Source organism: Talpa europaea, assembly GCF_964194135.1.
Source record: "Talpa europaea genome assembly, chromosome: 10".
Classification (NCBI taxonomy): Eukaryota; Metazoa; Chordata; class Mammalia; order Eulipotyphla; family Talpidae; genus Talpa; species Talpa europaea.
Window position 1 is genome coordinate 10,527,348 of NC_140077.1, and position 26,260 is coordinate 10,553,607.

Sequence of the window (26,260 nt, forward strand, 5' to 3'; positions counted from 1 at the left end):
CAGGACAGACTGGTTAGTTTGTTTTTGAATTTCTTTAGGATCATTTAAAACAAAAGAATGAATAAAATGAAAAAAAATGTAAACAATGAGGAGGCCACTGGCATTTTGATTGTTGCCTAAAAATCATCAGTCAATTCCCCTGCAAATACCACCATGCAGTTCACAAGGAAAATCAAATCACAAAGCAGCTTTCAGAGAGGGGGAGCAAGCCAGGCAAAAAAAGGTTTTCGAGGTTATGTTTATGTTAATTAACTTAAAAAATACTATTTTAGTAAACACTATCAATGGAAGGCCTAAATTCAATATGGTTGCAAAAATGACACAGTTTAAACTGGGACTCACACAGGAAAATCAAACACTACCATGGCTATGTGCACAAAAGAGTAAAAGGAGAATGTTTCTTTAAAAATATATATATTATATTAATCAAGAATTTTTTTATCATATTAAATTGTTATTCTTAGAAAAGCTGAAGAAAGTTAATGGTGCTCTACAGATCTTTATGTCTTATTATTAACTCATTCATTTGATGTTTCCTGAATTTTTTTTCCTCATTTAGAGTTTTTTCATATTTTGTTTGATAAGAATTCTGACCTTAAAAAGTTATAAAATTAGTCCTTTTGTGCTACTTGTTAATCCAAAAGAATATAAGCATTTGAGTCCCAGAGAATGTCAAAATGCCTTGCTGCCTAAAAGGATATTAAAATAACAGAAATATCATCAAAGTCATGACATCACAAATTTTGCAGCTTTTCACACAGTCATTAGAAATGCTTAGCTTCTGATTGTATCCTGGATTCAAGGACGTGAATGTTACATCTGGAACCATTGTGAGAAAGCCAATGAAAGCACTATACAGGTTTAACGAGAGTGTCACTCAGTGGGTTCTTAATGGTTCTGTCCAGTTTACAGCAACACTTCATTTACAAATGCTTTGTATCCTCTTGGTTGGATGGAGCTGAGCTTTGTTGATGAAATGTACACGCCAGTTTCGGCCCTCAGCGTCCTGAAAGATGCTATTTATGGGGTGGAGGAAGCGTGGTATTTCACAAATGCAATTGCTGCCAGCTCCTTACAGAACTCCTCTAACACGATCACACCCTCCAGCAACGTGATGTGGTCAATACTGTGAGGGGAAAGCAGGCAATAAATCAACTCATGCCATTAGCAGCCCATCATGTTTGGGGGAAATTTTTAGATTAAAAAATATGTAAAAAACTGACTTACATGGGGCCTTCAGGCTCCAAACCAAGTAATCGCTTTCTTACTAACAGAAGCTTAGGCGTAAAGTCTTGAATGCGCTGGATTCGAACCATAAGGTCCCCAACAACCTGTATCAGAGAGACAAAAGGAACTCAGTTTCTATAATAAGCTCCACAGGGGTTTTCAGGATTAAAAAACACTCTATTTCCCATTACTAAATAAAGAGTATCTTTCATTCTAGGTTAATGGTTCATAATAGTGAACTTTTTGCTGTTCACATAACCATTTTTGATGAAGGACTCAATGACTATCCCTTAACTATAATAGCTGTATATATCACAAAATTTTTTTCTTCCATATTTTGTAATAAAATAATTACTTCCAATTATATCTAATCTCTCATTATGTGACACTATACAGTGACAATAAGACATTAACTGGACAGGTTTATCAATCCTAGAGAACAAAACAAAATTAATAACTCACCCTGACGATTACAGAGAAGAGAGATCTACAGCCCGAAGCAAGGTTCACATAAGGATCCAAAAGGTACTCGTGTATGTGTGGATGAGGGAAGAGAGAAAGTCTAGATAACACCGAGGTTACTTGTAAATTGACATCATATGGCTGTGGAGAGGTGAAAAACCAAAAGACATCTGACATCACTTAAAATATATGCACCTGAACACTTTATTCACCCTTTTAGTCCTTCCATTCCAAATCTACCATCTCACTCCACAAGCCCTTCTATAATGACACTAAACTAGCTCTCACCATCTTAGTCAAAATGCATGTATCAGGGGCCTAAAACTTAAAAACAATGCATATAAACATACATATTAAAAAAGCCTCATACCATAGCCTGTTTTATGCAAGTGGTTTTATTTATTTTTTTATTTTTAAGATTTATTTATCCATACAAGAAGTGGGGTACAGGCCAGATGTGTGGGAGGGTGAGAGGATTCACCAGAGACAGAGCAGGGAACAGAACAGGCAGACTGATGAAATACACTGCTGAGGGGAGCAGCGGGCGAGACAGGAGAGGTCTGCTGCGCCATGTGGGAATCTCCCCAGCCAGCAGGGAATTGAACCCGCACTGCAGAGGCTGCGGATAGCTTCATAGCGTTGAGCTCAACCCGCTGTGCCACTGGGGAGGCCCAAAGTTTTGTATTTTTGAGCAAGGGCAAATAATATCAACTTCACTTTTACAATAAGCAAATGTGACAAGTGGCTAAATAAGATGCCCAAGGTCAAATCTTTCACTGTCAGGGCCTCCCTTTTTCTTGGTGTCCTTGTGCTATAGGCCATATCATATTATTATCTTTTAAAAATCACCAGTTATAAATAATTCTGTTTGTGTTATAAGGCATTAAAAAATTAACTTTGTGACAACACAATTGCATCATAAATTATACGTGCAGATATTAGCTCCTTTATTAATTATCCACAGTAAATTTTTAATCTTAGTCTAACCACCCTGGCCCTATTATGGATATATACTAAGAAAATATAAGCAAATGCCACCCTCAGCAAAAACATTTAGAAAAGAAAGAAAATGAAACTAAATCAAGTGTGCTTAGCACACACCAGGACTCATGATCATCTTTGAGATCTGATTATATAATGTTCTTACCAAAAAAGGCTCGGAAAATCAAGGATTTTCAAGACAAAAGGTTTGAGGCTGGGCTCCACAGCTCGCTAGCTGTTATGTTAACTGAGACTAAGGATTCCTCACTTATAAAATAATACTAGAAATCTGTCTCGCCTATTAATAGGTCACAGTTGTAGGGACAAAGACTGAAACACTGTATGTGAATCAGCTCCGCATTAGCAAGTGCTGCAATTGCATCTGAGGAAATGAAAGGAATTGAAGCCTTTCTGGATATTGTCTTCAGTACCTCCTTTTGTGTTGGCACTTCAGAAACTAAAGAGAAAAATGCTCAAGTATAAGGAAGATTCCAACGGGATTTTTCCTCAATTCAGAAACTACTTTTGAAAATTTAGATTCTTTATTAGAGCTTTTGATGCAAATTTCTAGAGAGTATGACTTGATTTTGATATTATTACTGTATCTTGGACTTGCTTAATTAGATTCAAACTAAGTCTAGCAATGCACGAGCATGTGCATGCATGCATACACACACATACACACACACACACACACACAAATATGAATCCTGGCTACCCCAGTTCACTTCCACTGACAGTCATTGGGACAGACATAACAATGTCCCAGACGTTAGCGCTTCTATACACCTTGGAGTAAGCAACCTTTTTTATTTCCTCCCCGATTATGAAGAGGAGTAGCATTCATCAGTGCTTTGTCTGAAGAAGCAGGTTCATCTAATATTGCTCTGTGATTTTATGAGACCAGAGAGTTCAAGATCCAATTTGAAATGACGTTGAAGATCTTGGGAATCAAAGTTAACAAGTTTGCCTCTATCTGTATCTGCACTAACCAAAAGACTTTCCAGTTAGTCATAGAAGGAAAGCCCTCCAATTACCACCAGAAAGTGTTAAGGATATTAAGACAGTGACCTATAAAAAGAAATACAACACAAATCCATTTTAGCCATCAGATCAAATAAATGCTTTTAACATGATAAATGCTTGGAAACAAGTAATAAAATATGAAAAATGAATATTTTAAAACTTATTACCTGATCAAGGATTCTTCCCATTCTGTCAAATAAAACTTTCAAAAAATGGCCTTCAAAGAAAGCTGCTTCTAAATTGCATCTTTCCAAGGCCTTCGGAGACCCAGGCCACTCCCATCTCAAGCAGATAGCACAGTAGTCCCGGAACTAGGAGGGGGAAAAACAGCATTTGGACCATTAAAGAACTGACACAAAACAAATTCAGATGAAACAGAAATGATTTCCCAAACAGGCACCAAAAAATCCATTTGAATGCTGAGAGCGTCTGTAACCCGTGAGGTGTCACAGGAGAGGGGAGAAAGAGATGACTCAGGATATGGCCTAACCAGAGGCACACGGGAAGATCACAGTCACAGTAACCACCGTGTGGATGAAAAACAGGCAGAGTAACTTTACCAAAGAGCCCGTTTAACTACTGTGCTTAGCTCTTTCCTTTAGAGGAGTTTAGCCCTTTATATATTTTAATAACATACAGAGGTTATTTAAAAAGTAAGGTGAGTCTATCCTAAAATGGGGCACAGAATGGATGAGCAGAGACACGTCATCTGAGGGGCCAGTCTGACCCTCCTGTGAGGAACTACACACGGCACGCGGCTACCACAGCGTAAGCGGTGCTGCTCAAAGTGTGGTGTTCCACATAGCAGTGCTGGTCCCCATGCTGACACCACTGCAGTGAGGTGAGTACAAAACTGAGAGGAGCTTTTAGAAACTCTTCCAGCAATTTGATTTAGTGAATTTTATGTCAATCGAATCTAACAAAACAACTGGAGTTTTTATTTTATGTGTTTTTCCCACTTTTCTGGTAGTTCATTTTTATTACATTTCACCAAAGTGTGGACCTGTGAAACACAGGATATAATAAGAAACTGGCTCTTCACTATACTAAGTTTATCTGTAGTTAAACAGTATCAACGTTTATCAACAAAGACTACCTCATATAATAAATTTTAAGTCTTCCATTATGTAATTTACTTGAATTTAAATAAAAGAAATTTATAGCATAGTTTTCCTCTTTCATATTCTGTTCCTCTTCAATCTCCTTATTCAATAAAGCAAAATTACTTTGATGTGAAATTAAAACACATTCTTAGTTAAAAGAAGAGCATATTTAAAACTACTAAAAATTAATTTCTTCAAAATCTTTTGAGTTTTAAACTATCAACTTTCAATAATTTTCTTTATAAAGATGTCCCAATTTTTAGTGATTCATTTTTACAATAACACTTTTGAGATTCTGACCTAAAAAGTAAGTTTCTGGTTTTGCCTATTTTCTAATGTTGCTGAAATGATCAATACTTGCATTTGTGATCAGAAAATGGAGATGAGAGAAACTACAGAAAGAAAAAAACACGGGTTTATGAAATTGCTTGGTAAGGAGATTGGTGTCACTCATACTACCTCTGCTGTTATATGAAGGTAGTAGCTGCCCCATTACTCACGTTACTCCGTAATAGTGTAGAGTTGAATTTAGGTTTAAAGCATTATAAATTATAGGTATTTGCAAATTGATTATATATAAAGTATACTTCAATCCAAAGAATTTAAATGAAAAATAAATCTATATTTTTCTGATTTGAGACATTTCAAAATTTAGACTTTTATAAATGCTACACAGAAAAGTTTTTGAGAGGCATCCAATTTATTAAGAGGAGACATTCGAGAGAGCAGTTTCAGTGAGGTAGAAAGCTAGAAGGCCAGGGACGAAGGAATAAGACTGTGACAGAAGAGTCAACTCTTGTAGTTCAGGGCTTGTGTTAAGAATGGCGGGGGAAGAGGAAGGGTAATGCCCAAGAGACGGGGAGCAAGGAGGGTAGCAGGTAGGAGCAGTAAAAAAATCATATTTTGGATCAGCAGGGGAAAGGATTTGGGGGAGCTATAATTTCAAATACAGGAAGAAAGAATAAAAAGGGAGGGATTGTGAGAGAGATGTGTGCGGGAGCAGTGGAAAGGGAGAGAGAGAAAAGCAAGTGTAAGAAGCTTGTCAGCAAAATGCAAAGCGTAACCATTTGCAGAAAGTTAAAGTAGTGAGAGTAGAGTTCAGGTCTTGCAGAGAAAGGGAAGCCTTTGGAGAAATGCCTGGGCAACATGGCAAAGTGGGTGTGCATTCCTGTTAGATTTCCTTCGCTTCACCTACCTGCCTATGAGCATCTCGGAGGTAGGTGTCATATCCAGTGCCCTCAACATGGTAGGATGATTTTGCTTCATCAGGCACCAGACAGAGAAAACTTAAATGAAAAAAGACATAAATGTTATCACAACTCAGTATCTTTCTGTGTAGTAAAAAGTCTAGCAATATCTTCAGTTTAGTCAAGTATTAGTGCAAATGGAAAAATGAAATTGAAAATAAAACTGAAAAACATAACGATATGTTCTTAATATATCTTGAATCATTTCAGAGATTAAATATTTCACTGTTCTACAAAAGGTTTTATTTTTAAAAATTACTCATTCTACTTAAAGTAGAAGTAAGCCTATGACAATTCTTTTCTTTTTTACACAGATCATCATGATATTTGTTAATCTCAGGAAACTGGCTTTAAGTAACTGGACTTAGTTTTTTTATCCACCCTAATTTTGCATCATGAGTCACATCCTAAAGCCACCTGCCAGAACCAGGTATACAGGTGACAGCAGGCAGAGGAAGAAAATTGACACTTTTGATCTGAATGGGTACTTTCAAAAAAAAGTGAAAACAAAAGTAACAAGAAGGAACAGCCCTCTGCACAGAGCATACAACCACACACCTGGTAAGTGCCCTGGGCCAGCTAGAAACACAACACCGCCTGCTGGGGTTACCCGACAGTCCTTATGGAAACAAAACAGCAGGGAACATTGAAGGTCCATTTAAACACTGTTACCTGTTTTTATTTCTATAACAAGTCATGTTTTCTCTTGGTATGGACTGCTGCCTCTAGGCTGGCAGGTGCTACATGTGACAGAAAGCTGACATAATCTTTAAAGGGAAAATTTAGTAATATATCTCTATAATAACCTAAGCAGAGGTATTACATGTTATAAAGACAAGTCAGAATTCTAAGTCAAATTTATAGAGGAACTCACCTATTTACAATTTTATGGACTTCAGTTTTCCCATCACTTTTGGGGTGGTCTGGAGTAGCAGGAGGTGAAGAACTAAGCCACTCTTGGTTTGACAGCATGTTATCTGGTGAAATGTCAGTAAATAATGGATCTTCTTCCAGATCTCTAAGTTTAATTTAATGATGTATAAAAAAAAGGTTTATTATATTTTCTAAATCAAAAGATTCTCACTATGTTCTTAGAAAACATTATTTAACTTTGCTAATAAAATAACTAAGGAATAATTTATATTTTAGACAAATTAACATTATACTAACAGAATGATATGTGATATGTTGGGGTTTTTTAAGGATAGTGGATAATACCATTTGTAATTTTTTATTTATTTTAATTTATTTATTTTGTAGAAGAACTGGAGTGTAGGACAGAGGTGTGGGGGGGTAGTTGGGGGCGGGTGGTAGTGAGAGGACTCACCAGAGATAGAGTGAGGCGCAGAACAGGCAGATTCACTAAAATATCTTGTTGAGGGGAGCAGCGGGCAAGATAGCAGAGGTCTGCTGTGCCATGTGGGTTAGCTCCCTGGTGGGGGATAAACTTGGGCCTTAGCAATGACAGCACTGAGATTTAATCCCTAGGCCACCATGGAGGCCCCAATTTGTAATTTAAAGGAATGGGCATCTTAGTTTTATTTTAAAAAATCTTTTAAACTCTTACAGGTTTATTTTTGTGAATAAGCAAGAGTATAAGAGGAGAGGATCACAATGCTACACGGAATGCTAAACTCACTGAGCGGGATGGAGACTTACACTGCTCCTGCAATCAGTCCATTCTCCACCACATCCTTGTCTTCTGGACACATGGGTTTATACTCAGTATAATTTCTTTCTTCAAGATTTCTTAGGACTAAGTTATAAAGAATGTGCTCATTCGGTTTTTGTAAAAGATGCTCAAACATTCTTAATGTCATTATGCTTATCTGAAACCAAAAAATGATAAAGGCTAACTGAAAAATACCTTTAAATAAATTCTTCTTGCCAGCTATAAATCACACTTTCCATTTTTAAAAACTCTTTTAAAAAAGAGACTATTCAAAACATCAGAAGCATACTAAAATCAGTATTGCAAAGACTCTGAAGTCCAAGTGTGAATCAGCACGTAGCTTACCTCATCAGATATGTGATCACAATGTTCAATTAACCGATGTCTTAATGGGTGTCTGCTAATTTCTGCCAGAGTTTCTGGTTCCCTTTGTTCCCCAAGGATAAAATACACCATTTCTTGAAGCAAAACATCAGAGGTTACTTGCCGAACAATACGATGAAGCAGAGCAGTTGACGTCAGAATACCCATCTCAGAACTGAATATAAAAAACAGGTAATTAGTTGGCAAAAATAGCACAGTGTTTTGTTTTGCTTTGTTTAAAGTAAAGAAGCTACTCACGTTTGCATTAACTGAGGCTCCATAACACCAATAAAAAATCTCTCATGAACAGCTTTGGCAAGGGCAACAGCAGTGGTCTAGAATGTAGTATGGACATCATTATTTTTTTTAATGGAAGAGATTAAATTGTACTGTCAATTTTCAAATCCACTGGATTTAGATAAGACAAACTTATCTACTGACCATCTTGTTGATGGCAGGCAAATCTAGTTTAGGTGTTAGCTATTGAGGGTCTTTATGATTTATCTAAATTTCCAAGAATAGTAACAGCATAAAAATATTCCCCTACTCACCTTATGGTATTAGCATCTCCCTAGAGAGGAGACGTGCAGGGAGAGCAAGGTCACCTTGTAAAGTGTGCACTCTATCAGTTAAATAAATATAGGGACAAAACCGCAACTCTGATTTATTCCAGAGTTCTCTCTCCCTCCCTCCCTAACCCCCCCCCCACAAACATTTTCTTGTTTATTTGGTTTTATTTTGTAATGAAGCTATCCTAAGACAATAAAATATATTTGGAGATATAAAGTGAAGATTCAAATTTTACTTAATAGACATTTACATATTTAAATTATCCATAAATATCAAAAATATTCAAACCTTTTGTGCTTCCTTTATGAGCTGATCACAATAATCAAACCAGGAAAGAAATGAAATTAAGGCTCGTTTTCCTGGAAATGCTGAAGCATCTTCTTTGTGACTATAGGAATCCAAGCTGTAGGACAGAGAAGAAATGCTATGTTCAAAGTTACCCATAAGCTTTAATCCAATTCAGTACATATAGAAAGATGAAGGCATATGAATGAACTCACAGTGTGATTTTTTTATAGAGCAATGCTGAGTGACAATCAAAGAGAGACAGAAAGTCAAAGATAAAACTTTTCAAATGAGAGTTGTAAGTAATTTTCTCATATACAGAAAAAGAATGCAGAATAGAGGGGATGCAGGAGAAAAACCATTTAGTCAGCTATCCATAATTCCACCAAAAATCTGACCAAATAACAGAAGTGAAAATTAAGAGGTTCTCAGCTGCTGGGATGGAAGAAAAGAAAGGTAAAGGAGGATCTTCAAAAAGAAATGACCAGGAGCCTCCTGGTGGCCTAGGGGTTACTTTCAGCCCTATCATTGCAAAGGCATGAGTTTGATCCCCGGCCAGGGAGCTGACCTACATGGCACAACAGACCTCTCCTGTCTTGCGCACTACTCCCCTCAGCAGTATATTTCAGCAGATCCACCTGTTGTGCTCCCCACTCTGTCTCTGGTGAATCCTCTCACCCCCTGCACCTCTGGCCTACCCCACAGTTCTACACAAAAATAAATAAGCATTTCAAAAAAGAAAGAAAGGAATGAGCAGTCTGCTTTCTGCCTTAAAATACAATCCAGGGGAAATGCTAACAAGTGGCTCTACTGCACCCTATAGATACTGACAGAATATCAGTTTAAAAAAAAAAAAAAAAAGACAGGGCCTCCCCCGTGGCGCAACGGTTGAGTGCGGGGTTGCGAAGCTGCCCGCAGCCTCTGCAGCGCCGGTTCGATCCCTGGCTGCTCCCCAGCCACTGGAGGAGGATCCCACATGGCGTGCAGACCTCTCCTGCCACCCGCTGCCCCCCTCAGCAGTGTACTTCAGTCTGCCTGCTCTGCTCCCTGCTCTGGCTCTGGTGAGTTCTCTCACCCTCCCGCGCTTCTGACTGTATCCAGTGCTTGTATAAATAAATAAAAATAAATCTTTAAAAAAAAAAAAAAGACAAGTGAAAAAGAAGAGTTAAAAATACACAAAATAGGTTATTATGTCAAAATATTAGACCGCTTTTAGGTGGTATGATTATGGGTAATTTTATTTATGTTGCTTTATACTTTTTAATAATGTATAAATGTTCTTCAATAATCATGTTTTCCTATGAGAATCGAGGGGGAGCCCGAAAAGATGGGCAGAAAGGATGGAAAAGTAAGGCAGAGAGGTTCTATCCAGGCAGATCACGAAACATGAGACTGTGGCAGGGGCTGTGGGACTTGGAGATCCCTTCTTTCAGGTTTTTTGTTTTAAATAATCATATGAAATTGTTGGTTTTCATGTAAACTCTTAAAAATCGATCAATATAATAGACAAAGGGAAAACAGCTTAACTATGTAATAACTGGATTGTTCCCATGCAAATTTATTCCCACCTATTGATTAAAAGACTAAAAATAAGTCTCAAGGAATAATCCCATTTAATGATCACCAATAATATTACATTTTTCTAAACAAAAGATTCTTTCATTACAAAGCAGGATTTAGAAGTGTAGGTGTGAGAATTCACCTTTACAGGAAAACACTGATAATGGTTCTTACCCCCAGTTGATTGCTTCCACCGTTTCAATGTCCAAGGGATCCACTGACTGAGGTAGCGCCTTGTACAGGGAGGCGAGTCTGTCCGTCAGCAGCTCGCACAGGCAGGTGCTCTGTGAGAGGCACTTGGCGGCCGCTGGCTCTGGCAGACTCACCAGCAACATCAAGCCCTCGCAGGCTTTCACAGCTATCCGGCCGTCCTAGGGGAAAGCCACAGTCCTCAGCGTGTGAATTAGGCACACACCAAGGTGTCTGGGAAAGTTCAACTTAAAAAGATGTTTTCTGCTAAAATAAGAATAGCTTTCTTTTTCTATTTTAAATACATCTAACTTTGATTATGGGGCGGGGGAGAGTGGGGAGTAAAGGGCACTCACCGGACTTCTGGTGAGATTTAACAAAGAATTCACTAAATTGTAATCCTGGTTCGGACGAACAACTGCAGCCTCTGGCAGTGAAACCACATTGAGATTATCCAGGCTTGAGCATAGGTCGTCCACCTGCTGAGGAGGCTCGTCCTCTGACTCTGCCTGCTCGGGCCCTGCGGCACCAGGGAGCTCCCCTGGCAGGCAGGACTGTCCTGTGTCTGCCGACAAGGAATCTTGACCTTTTCCTGTGTCTTCTGAAATTACATTCGGTGGTACTCTGGGAGCGAATGATTTCAATTTATTCTGAAATAAAATACATGTGTTTTAAGATTCACATCAAGAGCCTTATAAAACAGCAATCATATTTTCTAACAGACTTTTCTCTAACATTCCAATGTCTAGCCAATGTAGTGATGGGCAAAAATATGACAAATGGAAACACTGAGACTTTAACAAATTATGTTTCAAAGACTCTAAAGTTCCACAGACACTTAGGGCACTCTTCACACTGACTATACACTGTTTTACACTGACCATAAAGAGTGAATTATACTGCATGTAACTTACACCTCGATCTTTTTAAAAAGAAAGTCAAAATGATTTTTTTAAAAACCAAAAAAAAACACCAAAGTTCTTTTTTCCTAGTGTATTCCTAAATGACCTCACTGCTGAAAAAAAGAAGTGACTGGGTGCAGGAAGTACACAGCAATTATTTTCTAATTTAAATTGAAAGTGAAATCTAAAGTATCAATTGGTTTAGATAAACTGATGTGGTAACTTTAGCTACGAAAAGAGAGTACAAACCAGCAGAGCAAACTCAACTGTTGCACCACACTGGAGAGGTGACCTGTGATTGTTGGCATCTTGTCCAAATCTGCACAGAACACCCCACCCGGGGTCACACAGAATTAAATTCTCTTAATAATTTTAGTATAATTTTAGTATTAGCATACACAGAAGGCTGACAGAAGTACCATACCTCTAGGAAAAAATTAACCAGGTAGGGGTCTTGTTTCAGCTTTGCACAAACTATACAAAGAAACTGAATTTCTTCATTTTCGGTTGGGGTTGCAAGGACTTCACCACAGAGTCTAATTAATTTCTGTCAAAAAAAAAAATACACATTTTAAAACTGGGTCTTCTCGGTGGCACAGCGGGTTGAGCGCTGTGCTAAGAAGCTGTCTGTAGCCTTTGCAGTGCAGGTTTGATTCTGGGCCGGCCACGGAGGGCCCCACATGGCGTTGCAGACCTCTCCTGCCTCGCCTACTGCTCCCCTCTGCAGTATCTTAGATCCGTCTGCCTGTTCTGATCCCCGGTCTGTCTCTGGTGAATTCTCTCACCCTCCCGCGCCTCTGGCCTGTACCCCAGTTCTTGTATAAATAAATCTTTTAAAAAAAATTTTTAAAACTTAGGTCACTTTTTACAGATACAGAAACAGTCTTCCATTTATTAAGGGTATCTAAATTTTTCAAATAATACAAATATTTTGCATTATTTAGATAGAACACTATTTACAATCTTATACATCAAAATAAATGTACTAATAAAAAGTCTTTCAAAATAAATTTACTAGTAGTAAGTTTTTCAAATATGTTACCCTAAAAAAAAATCAATGAAGTATATAATAAACTCCCCCTGAGATGTCATGGTGAGAAGTTAGAGAAAAAATTAATAAAGATGTGAACATTTAATACAATAGCATGCCTAAAAGAAGCTCAAGTATTTGCTATTTGCATGCCATTTTTGTAATTTCCTGTATTTATTTTTACTCTTAGGAAAAACATATAAAATTATTTCTGTACTAAAACAAATCAAACAATTTTACTCGAGAACTAGATACCTGCACTGGCCTGTGCACATTAATGTGTGGAAGCAGTGGCTGCCGGATCCTCCCCAGAAGTTTCGTATAGAACACCAAGACCTGCTGTTTCATTCCAGGAGGACACTGGAGACAGGTAAAAAGGAAAGCAAACAAGAAAAGAAAGGACAACGCAAACACATTTACTCAGAAGCTTAAAAAAGGGGAGAGGCAATGTATTTAAATGTGTTCTATCCCAAACAAGTCAATGCAACTAGCCAATTAATGACTTTGTCAGACTAAAAGTCCTAATCAAGTATTAAGAATTAATATTAATGGCTGATATTATAGAAATAAAATTACATCTGGGATTATAACAGGGTATGGAACCACAGACAGACATAATTACAAACAGTGTGGTGATAATACGCTACTGCGATTAGAGTTTGCTTCAGGTAACATCAACCTGCTTATATTCCAAATGTGAGGATAACATGAAACTAAGAGAGTTAACTCCCTGGTCAAAGCAAAGGCAGGATCTTGTTACTTGCACTAATGACACATGTAATCAATAACATCCTATCACACATACAGAGATACACCAAGGAGTAAACAAAGCCTTCTAGATACATATATATGCAAATAAAAGGAATCCTATAGTAAAAACAGTTGTGATTTATTCCAACAATGCTGCTTTAAATTAGTTGCAAAATTATTTACATTGTGATTATTATATTTATTTAATATTTAATAAGGAAGTATTTTTAAGCTGCCTGTTTTAAATATTTACTGAAAAGTGATAAACTTGATTACTCACACTGTAGATTAAGAGAACATGAATTAACAAGGCTATACTTTCCATAATTAACCTGCTTATATTGCTTCACATTGAAGAGTCATAAAATGAGTATTTCCAAAGCATCATCAGAGACATGCTGTCTGGCAATAGTATAAACTATAATCTTAAGCACAGTAATGATTTTTAAGATACCAAATACCTTGCATTGTTCAGATAAAACATGAAAATTTACAATCACCCATTATCAAAATAAATTCACCAGTACAATTACTAACATCTGCTCAAAAATCAATATTATGCAACTAGCGTTGTACAATCTTTCTCTCTAAGGGAGAAAGAATGGAGGAGAAAAATGAACTGCAAGGTATTAAGGAGCAAATGTGTTACCTAGAAAATATAAATGAAATAAATTTAACTTAAAAATGAATTGGAGGGCCTCCCTGATGGTACAAGGGGTGAAGACGCAACCTATGAAGCTATCCGCAGCCACTGAGTTCGATCCTCGGCCAGCCAGGGAGCTACCCACATGGCGCAGCAGACCTCTCCTGATTCGCCCACTGCTCCCCTCAGCAGTGTACTTCAGTCAATCTGTTCTGTTCTCCACTTTGTCTCTGGTGGGTCCTCTCACTCCCCCCACCTCTTGTATGCATTAATAAATATTTTTAAAAAAATTGGAAAAATATGAACTGGAGAAAAATGAATTGGATTATTATATATTTAAGAGGAGATAGTCTTTATTATTATTCCTAACTCTATTGATGTTTAAATGTATCTATTAGCTTGGGTGTTGTTTTTTAATTTGGGTCTCACATGTATTACAGAAATTCACAGAACGGAACCACTGATATTTTAGAGTTGGAGGAGACTCCCATGGCACATACCTCCTTGTTTTTAAAGTGTAGGTAAATTAACCTTGCTGAAGGTCATAGTGTATCAGTGAGGAAGCAAGACTGTCTAACCCAAACCCAAAGTTCTCCTTCCCCTGCCCTACCACGAGGTTTGAAACTTATCTTCATAAGTGAAGTTTTGTGATACAGAATATTATCTATATGTTAGCTTTATAAAGATTCCTCAAGATTCCTTAAAAAGTTGAATTGTCTCCATTCATCAGTATAATTATTTTCAAAATAATCAATGACATTTTCTTTCAGGACTGAAAAATAATTGCTCTTTTTGTAACCCAGTTTTCACTGGAATCCTTCTCATCTCCTTGGCTTCTGAGCACAACAAGTAGAACTTATTTTCATGAATGTTTACATTGTACTTTTAAGTAGCCTAGGTACCAGGTGTTACTTAGAGCATCTGGGAGCTTGGCCATCTCTATCTAAAGTCACATTCGTACAGGCAGCACAGTTTTCTTTTCCCCACACTACTGACTTGACTCCTGCCATCCTTAGTACTTACCTCTCTAGTTAAGCTTGTCTTTATCTCTAAGACATTAAGGCATTACATGCCCAAGAACGAGATATGGACTAGGAACTTACATCAGCTTTCCCCAAGGTATATAATGTTTCCAAGATCTTGTGATGGAGCAAATATTCCATGCATGGCCCTGTCTCTCCAGATTCCCGTTCATTTTCTTCTTGTACCAATATATCTAACATCTGTTCCAGATGAGATGGAATATTTGTATCTGTCACTGGGGCTTTATCATCTAAACAATAGAAAACAATTATCAAACATTTAAACTGCCTATTTGCAACTAAAATACTCTTTATTTCCCCATTCTTATTCAAACTGAGAAAAATCTGAAGTATAAAAATATTCAACCAGTATTCTGAAACATATTCTATAAGCTAACATCCATGTATAATTTGAAAACAAGATCATGTTCATGGGAACATGATCAGGAGAAATACATGTAACATAAGAATTTTGTGTGAATTAGAATTTTTTTTTCAATGAGCCAGTTCAGAAGACCTGAATTTTAAATCTGTTTCTACAGAAACAGGTTGGTCTGGAACAATAAGCTGAATGACCTAGAATATGTGGAGAGGACAGGTTCTGTTTCTGATTGCTACTGCATCACTCTGTAAACCAGGGGAAGTGAGACACCGTAAGTTCATCTCCACCTACGGAAACATGTGGAGCCCAAAGGAAAATCCTCAGTCAACATTTACTCTCATTAACAGATAGCTATTCCTAAAATCAAAACTGCTTATTAAATATTTGTGAGTTTGAAATAAAAATTCATTCATTTTACATATCACAATTGAACTAAAAATCACATGGTTTTATCAACTATCTTTGTAGTACAAAGGTTAAGCTATTTTTAATTTAATGGGATGTTTTATAGAATGCTTAAATGCAGTATATATTTAGAAATGTCAAGTTCTTTTTTTTTTTTTTTTTTGTGGGACCCTCGCTGGTGGCTGGGGAACGAACCAGTGCTACAGAGGCTGCGGGCAGCCGCACAGCCCAGCGCTCAACTGCTGCGCCACCAGGGGAGGCCCTAGAAATGTCAAGTTCTAACTATGTCTCTATTATCACTTAGGACTTTCATACTCTGTACAATACGACTCCAGTGTGCCATGTATTTGATACGCGACTTGGTCTGTCCATACTCACACACGTATATACAGAGGAAGCCCTACCACTCAGTCATGTGAAGAATACAATAAAAAGAGAAGGGTCACTCTTGTTTCCCAGGAGGACGTATGTATCAAATTTTATATAATATGTGATAGGTGCTAAAAGCATGGGAGTTGGAGTTACTCAGATTGGCCTCAAATCTTGGTGCTGTTCCTGTTAGCTGGAACACCGAGGGAAACTAGGGAAGCTCCAGTCACCACCACTCATAAAACAAAGCTGATCATCACGGGGGAGAGCTGTAGGAATTCAATGAAACAATGTGTGTAAAGCCCAGGGCCTTAGCACACAGAACTCAAGAAATGTTAACTTAATATATCTCATTTCAGTCTTCTAAAATGAGTAGCCTAGTCGTAAGAAAAGATAATTTATAAGTTCATTTGAAATTTACTTTTTAAAAGTGTTTTCCCCCATACTTGACTCCTGCCACCCAGGAAAGAAGAAATGTTCAAACACAGCTTGATTGCAATGATTAATGGGGTGAATGACCAGAAAGACATTTTAAAAACTGAGAAACAAATGAACTATAAATTTGACCTGGCAGGATTAAGTTCTTAGCTTCCTAAAACAAGATCTGGTTCCTGCCTTCACCTCCCCTCATTCTTAGGTCCCTGTGCCTTTGCAAATGTTCTTCCTTTTCCCTGGCACACCTTCACCCTCTTTATCTACCTCAAAATCCCCTACATATGCATTAAAAGCTACTCTGGACCCTCCACGCGTCCTCATATTTTTCTCTTCTTTGTTCTATTTATCTGACACATTTATTTGCTGTATATTTTATTGTAATGTACAATTATAGTTACTACAATTACTGTAAGGTACAAGTGTTTGTTCTGCTTCTGGACTTAAGAACTTAAAGCATTCTCTTTAAAGCATTTCCTTAGGGCCTCCCTGGTGGTGAAAGGGGTTGAGCACAGCACCATGAAGCAATCCCCAACCTCCACAGCACCAGTTCGATTCCTGGCCAGCTAGGGAGCAACCCACGTGGCGCAGCAGACCTCTCCCGACTCACCCGCTGCTCCCCTCAGCAGTGTGTTTCATTCAACCTGCCTGTTCTGCTCCCCACTCTGTCTCTGGGGAATCCTCTCACCACCCCCACCCCACTCCCCGCACCTCTGGCCTGTACCCTAAAAAAAAGCATTTCCTTAAAGCTTTGTGGGGTGGGCATAATTCACAAAGGCTAACAGTCATTTGAAAAGGCAACTCCTCTAAAAAAAATGTTTTTATAGATTTGCTGTCTATACATCCAAAGGAATTAGAGATTATATTTTACATGTAAAGATATGCAGATACACATTCTTTCATTTATTACATAAATATAAATAATTTTTTCTTTTAAAGGTGAATCACCTACCACTCACCAGTCTGCAAAACTAACTTCTCATTTTTGCAAGTTTCCTTTCACTTAAACGACACATGTCCAATCTGCACACGCGCTAGTGTGTACCTATGCACCCTCCAAGGAGCCTGTGGTGCTATGTGGCACTGACACTGTGTGTCCAGGCAGGACAAATCCAACCCTGTCATGTTTTAATAATTCTTGTTCTCCTACACAGTGATGATGGCCACTTCTGTGCTGCAACAGAACTGAGCAGCTGCAACAACACTAGGTTTCCTAGTGAAACCTACCGAGCCTGTAATATTTACTATCTGGCCCTTTTAAAGGAAAAAAGGCTAATTAATTCACACTCCCCATCCCTCCTATTCACTGAGAAAAACAGAACCAGAAAGCAACTCCCAAAGGCTCCCTACACAGCATTTACCCTCTTCCTCCCATGTCCTGCTTTCTACCTATTTTTATGAAGTAACTATCCACAGCCTAGGAAGGCTCCACTTGTGCACTAGATCCCATCTGGTCTTGCTTATTTAAGGACATTGCCTGGAAATTAGCTCATTCCATGCTGACTCCATCTTTACCTTTTCCTGTCTACTAGATCATTCCCATCAAATTATAAACTGTAGAACCTACTATCTTTAAAAAAAAAAAAAAAGTTTAAACCCTCTTGACACATCTCAGTCTGGGTATTGGTCCATCTGTGTTTCCTTTTGCACCATCGCACCTCGAGAGAGAGAGAGAGAGAGGAGTCTATACACACTGTCCATTCATGGTGTGTTTTCTCAAACTTACTCTGATGTGGCCTCTCACTACCCTGCCATTATCAAGAGCACTAATGAGCTCCTCGTGGCTAAATCCAATGATCTACTCTTAGTCCTCATTAACTTGACCTCAGCATCAATGGACACAATCCCTTTCTCCTCTTCTAGCTTCTAGCTCCTGGCAGTCTTCTACCTCACTGACAGAAGCGAAGTGTCATCTGCTACGGTTCCCTCACCAGTGAGCCCAGAGGTTCCTGAACCTCTCTTCATCGAGCCTTACTCCCTAGATAACCTCATCCAATGTCATCGCTTTAAATTCCAGTATGTGTTGATGACTCTCCCTTTCACATCTCTGGCTTAGATCTCTACCCTGAATTCCTGATTTCCATCTTTCAACCATCTTCTTGGCACATCCAGCTGGATGTATGAGCTTCTTTAAACCTAACATGTCTAATTACTCATACAAACCTGTTCTGGGAGTCTTCATCCTAAGTGGCCCTTCTATTTTTCCATCTAAGACTTTGGACATTACCTTGATTCATAGTTTCTCATACCCAATATCTGATCCATTTACAAGCTTCCTTCAAAGTAAACCCAAATGCAATCACTTCTTACCAACCCTGCCCTGGCCTAAGCGACCATCAGTGCTACGACCACTGTACCCACTCAATCTAAATTTCTTCACAGAAGCCAAAGTGATCCCTTTTAAAGCAGATTATATTTCTGTTCAAAACCCTCTGAAGGCCTTCCACCTTAAGAGTAAAAGCCGAAGTCCTTGCAGTGGCTTATAAGGCCTGGGATGAATCTGCACCCACACCTGTGGGCTGGCATCTCCCACCATTGTTCTCCCAGCTCTCCTGGCGCTCGTCAGGCTTGGCTGTGGGTCCTAAATATGTCAAACATGCTGTGTGCTCCCATCTCAGGGTTCATCACTAGGTCTCTTCTTGGGCCTTTCCTGCTCCTGCCCCTCAAGCCTGCTTCCTCTCTCTGTTAGGCTTCAGCTCAAAAGTCACCTGGGCAATTAGGCTGTCTCTAACCTTAACCAACTAATTGCCTCACCCCCACCCCCAAGAACATACCCCCTCAGGCTGCTTCATGTTCTCCTTAACACTTAACATGGACACACTGTGTTTTTGTCCATTGTTTGCTTTTCCCCATCAATACATTACTGTTAGGACAGGGATTCTGTCTAATTGTTCTATCTCCCAGTGTCTAGAACCTACGCATAGTAGGTGCTCAACAGATGTTTTCTGAATGAATTCAAAAGATTAAAAGTAAAATAAATGAGGAATTACAGCTAAAATAAAATAATTATAAATTTTAAATAAAACCAACTTTGCAAGTTTGTCAGTATTTCACAAATCCGCTTTAATTAATATTAGCATGTTTCTTACCCGAAGTCTCTATGTAGTAATGCGTAATTGCCTTCCAGTGATAAACAAAATCTTCTTGTAAAGGAAGGGACGGTGCAAGCTACGCAAAGAAACACACAAAAAAGACCACAATTAAGAAAATGGCATTGCAAGTTTCCCCATATAAAATATAACAGCATTTGTCAACTAATAATACAAAAACAGTAAAAATAGGGTGGCCTTTTAATTTGAGCAAAACCCAGGAGAGCAAAAATGATTGTGAAAGAAGAAAAACACATTTATGAACATTGTTATTAAACTACAGTACTGGGGAGTGACCCCTCCTCTGAAATTACTACTTTCAAACCTAATGGTGTTCAAGGAAAACGGAATATTCTATTACTATTAAGTATCAGTAAAGTGAAGTTTTCGATAACCAGAGATCTTTGTACCTAGGACTTTGAAATGCCCAACAGCACAGCAGTGCTATATAATTAGTACACATCACCACTACTCAGACATATACCAAAGTCAACCTGTAATCAGATTCCAACTGTTCCCTACTTTCAGAGACTTAGTCATGTCTTGTATTTTTTTTAAGCTTGGATTAGGCAAAATAACTACATAAACAAGACACTACCCATTTAAATCCCACAAAGCCAAAAATGTTTTACATTATAGCTTTTAAGACCAAAATGATATCCCTTCAGCCATCTCAATGTGAAACTACAAGTATTTCAAATACATGTTAAATGGACAGAAAAAGACATGGCTGCCACCTTGTATGCTTTCTTTTCTTTCCTTTTTAAAAAAATATTTATTTTTATTTATTTATGCATAGGGGTGAGAGGATTCACCAGACACAGTGGGGAGCAGAACAGGCAGATCTACTGAAATACACTGCTGAGGGGAGCAGCGGGGAAGGCAGGAGAGGTCTGCTGTGCCATGTGGGTCAGCTCCCTGGCCGGGGATCAAACTCAGGCCTTAGCAACGATAACGCTAAGACTTAACCCCTAGGCCACCAGGGAGGCCCAACTTTTCTTTCTTTTTTTTTAAAGATTTATTTATTTATACAAGCACTGGGTACAGTCAGAAGCGCGGGAGGGTGAGAGAATTCACCAGAGCCAGAGCGGGGAGCAGAGCAGGCAGAAGGACCAAAGTACACTGCTGAGGGGAGCAGTGGGCGTGGCAGGAGAGGTCTGTGCGCCATGTGGGACCCTCGCCTGTGGCCAGGATCGAACCGGCGCTGCAGAGGCTGCAGGCAGCTTCACAGCCCAGGGCTCAACTGCTGCGCCACTGGGGAGGCCCAACTTTTTTTTCTTTAAAGAGAGTGAGAGCAAGGGAGAAGTTCCCCAGTCCTAATGCGATCATTAAATTTTGGTCAGAAAGCACAGAGTTGATCCTGGTAGCTGAATAAATGGGTTTGTGCTCTGCAAACCTCAACTATAGCACAGTAACCTTCCATTTTCATATACTACATCTAAATGGAGGGCCCTTGTGAAATTTTGATTTCTTGGTATCCTAGCAAGACATCAACATTCAAATCCTGGCCAAACAATTTCCCAGTTATGAACACTGGACACAGACAAGTGTTTCAATACAGAAAATGGAATGTACTTGGGAAAAACACGGAGTTAAAAACTGTTTGGCAATCATTAGCATCTTCATACCAGCTCTTCCACACTTGCCAATTCGCACCACTATGAATGGACAGGATTAACAAAAAATATGTAGCACACAACACATCTTCAAATAGAAAGCCATGAAATTTTTAAAGACTTAAGGATAGTTAACATAGATCTTAATTTGAAAGCCTTTGTGGTTAGGATTCTTCAAGAAGAATATGGGTAGAGAAAAAACATGGGAAAATGAGAACAAAATTAGAAAAATAGGAATGAAATAACTTGGGAAAACAGAATAATCTTCCTGAAATTTTTAGATGAAAAAAATCCACTTTAACCAGCTACTTTTTTTTAGTTAGAAGTCTCTTCATTATACATATAAATTTTTCTGGTTATACATATAACAAGAAATTTTTAGATGAAAAAATCCACTTTAACCAGCTACTTGTTTTTAGTTAGAAGTCTCTTCATTATACATATAAATTTTCTCTTTGGACCTGGTTTTTATAGACCAACTTAATATAGTTAAATGTATTATTGTTTGGGACAAACCCAAATGAAACTTGGTGTTTCGAGAAATGTATCCTGTTTCTTAACTATAAATATTGCAATCTGTTAACGTCAAGGAAATTCCTGGGTATATAAGGAATTACAGCATCCTCGTTCCAGACTTAACGCTCTCATAAGGGTAAGTCACTAACTTGGAGGAACTATGCTGCTACAGCCAAGTTCAAAACAGGATTATTACATGGGCCTACCTCTCTCCCAGGGTTATATTTAAACAAAAAACCTATTTAAGTAGACAAGGAAACAGTTCTAAACTGTTACTTAGTTTAGCAATAATCTTGTTCAAACATGAATACAATTTCTTATTTATATAAAATTTCTTGGTCAATTTGCTTTATTCATTACCAATTCTAACATGCAAAATAATCTCTTTGTCATTTCAAAAAAATGTATGCTCTAGAGGGGAAAAAAGGGAAAGATGTGTGAATCAGGGTAATGGGGATTCACATGAGTTAACCTTTTACAAACAGAGACTAAATATTTGAAAGTACATGCAGTCACTATGTCAACCACAAGCCGACATCGAACCCAACCTGGGCATCATTTTCTCTGGGAAGTCAGGCTTCCTGCCTCGGATATGGCCTGGGGCACCCTCTGCTCCCTCTCATTTAGCCCCTGTGGCATGTGTGTAATTATTGAATTAGCCATCTCTTCCAACAGATTGTAAACTCTACAAGGTCAGGGCTGTGTCATCTTTTTCATGACAGAACCCCCAAGTTCCAATTCAGTGATGGCAGATATGAAGTGCTCAATAATATTTATGAGAGAGTAAATGAACAATACAGCAGTTGCGGGGTGCCAGGTTAGGGCTATTAAGCCTACACTTACTGTGTGGTCTTAAATTCTCACAACAAACTCCTATTAAGGCCCAAAGTCAGTTAACTGCCTTGGCAAATGAAACCCTACTTGCAACTAGAAACCCAAAAGCCTTGCTCCAAAACACCTTCTTCACAAAAGGACTGACTTTGGTAGTCTGGATGCAAACGAGTGTTCTAACAGTCTAATTGCTTACTGTCTCACACCCAGATATCATGAATATTCTACACCTGGATCTTTTAAAAATGCTTCTCCCCCATAACTTTCTTGATGCCCTTCCTATCTTCTTTGCCCCTCAAAGTTCAGCTTCAGTCTCACTTACTTAGTGCCTTCTCCAACTACACCAAATCCTGAGAGCGTGCTCCCTTCCTCCTAAAGAACTCACTAGCGGACCAATCATCGTCATGGTTAACATTTATTAAGCGCTTACTGCGTGCCAGGCACTACGCTAAGCACTTCATGCATACTATCTCATCTTAACTTTCAGAACAATACTATGAGGTCGGTATAATTGTTTCTATATTACAATGAGGAAATGGAAATGCACAAAGATTAAGTAACTCCTTGGTATAAGAGGAACAGGTATAAAAGTAAGGGACAGAGGCAGGTCTGGGACCCAGTTCTGTCTGGTTCTAGGGGCTGGTCACACTCTTGTTCATTCCTTTGGCTGGGGTGTTTATTTGTCTCCCAAATTAGAGCCTAGGCATCGTGAGCCCTCTAAGCTGATCTCCTTACTAAGTCATGCTTTCACGGTGGGCTTCTTTGCTGCATGATTAAAGGTTTGAAGTTAGAGATCACTTGCTAGAAAAAAACACTTAAAGGGCTATATATGTTAGAAGTTTTAATTCCCAGTGCAGAGTAGATTGTTTAAAAAATTGCCAGTCCCAACAATCACCAACTGTGAACCCTAATTTGGAAAGAAAATACTGCCTTCAAATTCTGAAAAATTACTTTCATTGATCATTTAAAATAAATAAAATTGTGTTCCCTGACAGTGCCCTTTATCCTCTAGGGAAAATATCTGCCCTCAGTGGGTGGAACTGCCTGGAATTTTAAAGGATTCAGCCCCCAGCAGATTACCTAACACAGACCAGGCCCTCCACAAATATTGAATTTTTGCACTAACTGGAAGGTGTTATATTTATCCTTTGGAGAAGGTATGCTAAAAGGATTCAGTCCAATCTCAGAACTAACTAAGAGAGCCCTGACTTTTAATTTAAGCTTGTAGAAACTGACCAGCAGGATAGAGTGATTTCATAAGAATCTTACTAGTCCATCATTTTTATACTGTGGAGAGACTGTTATTTCTGAAAAGGGAGGCAAGAACTACTCTGCAGTTTTTGGTTTTGATCAAGGTGTGAACTTCTCTCCTAAACACAAAATACATCAACTTAACTCATTTTTAAAAACACTAATCTTTGAAAACACAGGTTATTTTTTTCCTTGTAAATAGTTAAGAGGAGAAACCACTAATTAAACAGTTAAGGAAACGTGTACATTTAAACCACATTTAAGTGAATGTTTCTGGTGAAGCTGAAAAAACCATCTGAAGGCTGTTGCAATCAAATAAAGAAACCAAGAAAGTTATACTACCAAATTGGCTGGGAAGCTATCAGTCTCATGCAAGGACACAAATGAAAGAGGTCAAGTTGGTCTCTGCATCTCTCATCTGCATAATCAGGGTAATTATGTTAAAAGCAAGACTATATAAAAACATTGACTAGAAATTAAGAGTACAGAGAAAAACTAATGAAATGAACTAAAGAATTTTAAGATTTATTTATAGGAGAAAATGTCAAGCAAGTAAATACACTGAATCGAAAAAGCTGAAACCAATCTTGGGTTAGAAAAAAACAATCTTCAAGTATCACAAGGATGGCTTATTTATCATTATGTATGAACTCACTGCCAAGAGAATGTTAAAAGAAAAAAAAAGTACACCCAAATTTTTTCATGAGATTTAACCTCCAGTCATGGGAAACTGGAAGTGCCACAGCTGAAAATACTAATTGTAAGCAAATAAAAACATCACTCTTCTAAATAGAATGCATTTGTTCTAGGATCAGATGATTACAATCCACTCTTAACTTTTCTTACTAATCTCAGTCAAGTAAAGAACCTGGATATCACAGGGCCACAGTCAGATAATCTACATGGGTAATTTGGCTGATATACAATTATAAGAAAATAATGGGGACCAAAAAAAAAAAAATCACAGGTCTCAGGACAAAAATGGATCTTTACTGGAAGAGCAGGAAAACCATCTGCCTTTCTTTAAAGTACTTATTTTTTAAACATCAGTCTGATTTGTAAAGCGCATAATGTGATAAATTTTTATTCTCAATTATTTCAATATTAAACTGTATTAAATGTTGAAAAATTCAACGATTGTTGGTGCTTTAAGTTAAAAAATAAGTTAAATGCAAATGTCAGTTTTTACAAACTTAAATTATTCTAACATAAGCTGTAGATTGTGTATAAGAAAAAAAACTCAAAGTTGTCTTAAGTCTACAGCTGTTGCCTCCCTCTTTTGTAGTAATGTTTTTCATTTGCAAACCCTTTTTCTTGATTTTATCCATACATTTCCAAGAGTTTGCAGTAGAGCTAAAAATTACTGTTAAATATTTCCTACATGTCATCTAAAGTAATAATCGTAGTAACATTTTGCTTTCATTGTTACATCTTTTAAATCCATTTCATTTTTGCTATCCGGCCATAAAAACCCGTGTTGTTGTAATGTGTTTTATATCACATCTGAACACAGAAAGCAAGACATTTTTAAAATTAGCAAAGGAATCATTTCTTGACAGGATGCACTTTCCAATTGGGGCCGTTCTCCCAGCAGTCAAGGAAAACCTCCAAAGTCAAGCGCATAGACCTCTTATAATAAGACCAGCAAGACTTTTATTTTCCTTTTAGCTACTTCTTTCCCCCCAGTCTGTGAGACTATCTGAAAGGTGCCTCTGCTGGAGCCTGAAATCCTCAAGGGGCGAACACAATAGCAGGGAAATCGCAGACCGTCCAGGAAGGAAACAGATGGTCTCGGGGCTCACTGAGGACTGGGGCGCTACCTAGACCGGGTCCGATCAGCCCCTCCAACTCCAATCTCACAGCAACTACCAGGGCTCAGCTGAGTTGGGCCGCGAAGTCAAAAGCCCAGGAGAGGACGAATCGGGGGCGCCGGGCCGCTCCCCGCAGAGTCGCCCAAGGCAGGTGCACCCCCAGCGCCCCACCCGCCGCCCCCAGCCCCGCCGAGCCGGCCGGCGGGGTCAGGCCCCGTCTTTTGTCTCGCCCCGGCTGCCCCCGTTTTCCGGGAGGTTAACGGTCAGGCCGTGAGGGAAGCGCCCGGGCCCCCGCGCGCCCCGCCGCCCGGCCCGCCGCCGCCGCCGTCCCGCACCCGGCCCTGGGCGGCAGGAGGGGGGCCGGGGCGCGGGGGCCGGCGGGGGGCGGGCACCCCCGAGCCGCGGCCCCGGGGCGCCCGCCGGGCCTGCCCTCGCGCGCGGGCCCCGCCGCCCAGGCCGCCGCCGCCGCCGGGGCCCTCACCGCCTCCACGGCGTGCTGCAGGATGGAGGTGAACTTGGAGAACAT

At 38.9% G+C, this 26,260-nt stretch overlaps 1 protein-coding gene across 1 annotated transcript; it reads right to left on the minus strand.

Annotated features, from left to right (window-relative positions):
- Positions 1-797: 797 nt before the first annotated feature.
- On the minus strand, positions 798-26,260 carry FHIP2A (FHF complex subunit HOOK interacting protein 2A; the record flags this gene model as incomplete). Its single annotated transcript, XM_084244585.1, has 17 exons — positions 798-1,126; positions 1,228-1,331; positions 1,690-1,830; positions 3,864-4,007; positions 5,995-6,085; positions 6,921-7,064; positions 7,706-7,875; positions 8,064-8,256; positions 8,340-8,416; positions 8,940-9,054; positions 10,671-10,867; positions 11,042-11,335; positions 12,012-12,134; positions 12,873-12,977; positions 15,114-15,283; positions 19,710-19,788; positions 26,216-26,260. The coding sequence occupies 17 exons, from the start codon at positions 26,258-26,260 to the stop codon at positions 1,021-1,023; spliced, it is 2,298 nt and encodes a 765-aa protein (XP_084100711.1). The 3' UTR covers positions 798-1,020.